General features: G+C 42.0%; 1 protein-coding gene across 1 annotated transcript; it reads right to left on the reverse strand.

The window, feature by feature from the left end:
• Positions 1-852: 852 nt before the first annotated feature.
• Positions 853-1,772, reverse strand: LOC104626074 (acyl-CoA-binding protein; the record flags this gene model as incomplete). Its single annotated transcript, XM_010293897.1, has 2 exons — positions 853-926; positions 1,710-1,772. Coding segments are annotated over 2 exons (137 nt in total), but the record flags the coding sequence as incomplete, so codon positions are not given.
• Between the last annotated feature and the right edge of the window lie 1,795 nt (positions 1,773-3,567).

Raw genomic sequence — 3,567 nt, forward strand, 5'->3', positions numbered from 1 at the left:
GTTTTGTATAAAGCTTTTGCTGATGATCACTGTAAGTCTTCCTGCTTGAACAGCCTTGTAAGTGTTAAGTCAGTCTATACTTGATTCACCCCTCACTGCAGCCTCAGTACATGGCAACACCAGCGCTCTGTATTTACACCAATAAAGTATCAAGGGCATCAATAACTCTGCTGTCTGCAGAGCCTTTTCTTTCACAGGGAACGTTTTGTGTTCAGCTGCCAAGCACTTGCCTTCTCTCCAGAACCCTGACGTTGTTAGGGAATAACATCTCCAAGAAGTGCTTTATGAAAGATGATTTGACAATTGTTGAGTAAGTCTCTGAAAGGCCCAGGCAACAAATATCAAGCACCTTGTTCTCAGTATACACAGCATTAGACCTAGCCTCTTCACGAGAATCGTTGTGGTGCTCCAGCTTCTGTGGGTTGCCATTTATCTACATGAGAAAGGACACAAAGCAGCATTGCGTGTCACCGGTTTGGTGCCCGCAGCACACGAAATGCAGATTACTGAGCCCCCTCTAGTGGCACAACGACTGGAGAGCTCAGCTTGCACCTTACAAAGAAGTGTTTGACAGCTGCAGCATGGCAATTAAGGGATGAGCTCAGAATAATCTCCAAGGGATGACCATCACAACAGCTAAAGTACCAAATGCACTTTAATGAGTTCCAGATTTTGCTCCCAGAAGGAATTTGTAACATGTCAGTACATTAGGCAGGTACACTGCTCCCCCTGAACTACAGGCATGAGGAGAACCGACTATAATATACTAAGTATTTTAAATTATTCTCAGTTTTCCACAGTATTAGAAATAAGGCATGTTTCAGGTGTGTGAGTGGCTGCTATATCCAGTCCTCAGATGCCGTATTTGCCCTTTAGTTCTTCCACTTTTGCTACGTAAGCTTTCATTGCATCTTCTTTGGACATTCCTGAAAGATATAGCACAAGAAGCAGTCAGACACCTTTTACAGATTAAAATACCTTTTGCATGCAAGTCACAAGTCTTTGTACATAGCCACATGTGACTAGATGTGACCAGAGAGCTAAGAAGGTCACTTGGCTGTGAATCTAGTATTAAGTTTTAAACAAATGTGTTCAGCAGTCATGAGAAAACAGTGTTTCGAAGCAAAGTTACATTTGTATAAATGTAACTATTTGTATAAACAGCAACTAAATAGTATATTAGCTCTATTGAGCCCATTCCGCATTATTACAGGAAAGTCATTCAATCAACTTAGACTGCATTTAGATGTAGTGCTGGCTCCTTAAAACACCAGGAAAAAACCCATTTTCATAGATTGGACCACTTGTTTGGCTCCTCATTTAAAGCACAACCCAGCTGCATCTTCCAGTTAGGAAAGCTTTAGAGGAAACAACGCAAGAGAAAGCTCATTCTCTGGGGCTCTAAGCTGGGACCTAGAAAACAGATTTAGGTTTCTGCTGCTGCTACAGCTCTCCTTTGTGTAACATCTTGGGCCATCTGGGAATTTTGCACCTTAATTGCCTTTCACAACAGGCTTCAATTTTCACAATTACTTCTGCCTTGCAGCGGTAATCAAAAGTAAGAGTTTATTGTCATGGCATTCTGAACTTCTAGAGCTCTTGTCTGATACAGCAATGCTATTTTATTTCTTGCTGAACCACATGCGCTTTTCTTACTAGTTTGCCTGTGGTTTTATTAATTCATTTTTATGTTTTAATTAGACACTTACCTTTCAATGCATTCCAGGCATCCCACTTTGCTTTGCCTTTAAAGTCCAGCATACCAGGGCGGTCTGAGAGAGGAAGGATAAGCAGCAGAATTAGTCTGTGTGGTAATACTTACTCCTTTCCTGAAGGCTATTTATCTCTTAACTACAATAAAATACAGTGGTTCACCTCTGCAGCTCTTACTCCTGTAATCAAGAGATCACCTCTGATGCTGAAGGGAGCGTGTTGGAATGCTGTCAGTGGCAACAGAGTGGCAATTGTCTGTCAAGTTCCCTTAAGACAGCAGCATTTGAGCAGAAGAGCACCAAATAGCATGATGTGGTTTTATTGTACTTTCTGAAGAGACTGCTGTTCCATGAGAGCTATCCGATTAAAGAACATCATCAGCTCTGAAGTAAAACAGAAATGCCCTAAGGTCCATTACACACAGAGACATGAAACCAAAAGTTAATAGAAGAACTCATTATCATCAAGTTAATGTTATATTTCTAATTTACAGTTCTTCATTTTTTCTGCCACTAGAGGTATAAGCACTGAATTCTAACTCACTTCATTACAGGCCACATAGTAGCCAAAGAGAGAAGAGTGAATGAGATATGGATGTGTTTATGGTTATTCTTCACATGAAGCCCCCTCTGTGTTTTTACTTCTTCTCTGTCTCCTTAAGGACAATTCTTAGGATTAACATGGAACTGGACAGCAGCCTGTACAGTAGCCAAAAAAAATACCCTTGCGCTACTCACATGGCAGTGTGACCTGCAGAGCTAGTTGGCAGCTCCACTTCTCTCCAACAAAAACCCCTATTAGCTCACTCTTACACAGATTGCTTTTCTAGCCAACTCCTGTTAGCTACTGCTTCACAAGAATGCAGGGACCTACAGAAATGTTGGTATATTAACAGCTCTGTAGCACCATTTCACCTTGGCAAATATTAATAATGGTAAGGTCCAGCCACACAAAAAGATCATCTCTTAAAAGCAAAGTCAATTCTTTTCTCCCTCAATGCTGTCCATCTTGGGAAAGAGAAACTGCAAGCACCCATACTTACCATTCCCCATACACTTCACTGCCAACTTTGAAGCCAATCAACACCCAATAAACTTCACCAGCAACTGGGTCAGGAGGCCAGCACTCAAGACAAATGACCTTTTTCCTTTCTAATTCTAGTTACTCAAATGTTACACAAGGTCAACAGAGACAAGCTTCATTCTCAATGTTATTCCTAGGCTGAGCTGCCAGTGACAGCAGTGTAGAAACAGAAGGAGCAGGAGAGATTTTGCATAGTGTACCCATGGAGATGTTTCTGCTACAGTCCTTCCAAGATATGATATATAACTGCAGCTGTCATAAAAGTTCTTCCTGTTACATACATCTGCATTGTCTTCTTCTGTTTTGGCTTTCCAATATTATTTTTAGCAGCCAATCCAGTTTAAACAAACTGTCCCCTCCAGGTATTGCAATTCCACACTTGTATAGTTTGCCTTGCTTTTAAAGCCAGTTTAATTGAGAAGTGTTTGCATTAAAGCAGCATCCCTTGACCTAGGCTGCTACTTGGTCAAGAGGTCTCCAAAAATCCCAAACCCAATATTTGCACAAAGCTAACACAAAGGATTCTCAGACTGTTGCTACACAATTTAAACAACTGAGACTGGGTTAACCTAAAACCCAAAGTTGCACAAACCCTTATCAGGTCGGCTTATGCCTGCCTGCCTATAAATCCATGCCAAGTCGGTACCGAATCATTTTTGCTAAACTGCGGGATTGCAGGAAGCGAGGCACGCAACAGGGAAGAGGTTTTGCCTTGCAAAGTGCCTCCAGCTCAGCCTCAGGCCGCAACCGCATCGCCCCCGCCCCGGGGGC

The sequence above is a fragment of the Phaethon lepturus genome, unplaced genomic scaffold (genome assembly GCF_000687285.1).
Source record: "Phaethon lepturus isolate BGI_N335 unplaced genomic scaffold, ASM68728v1 scaffold7769, whole genome shotgun sequence".
NCBI classification, from domain to species: domain Eukaryota; kingdom Metazoa; phylum Chordata; class Aves; order Phaethontiformes; family Phaethontidae; genus Phaethon; species Phaethon lepturus.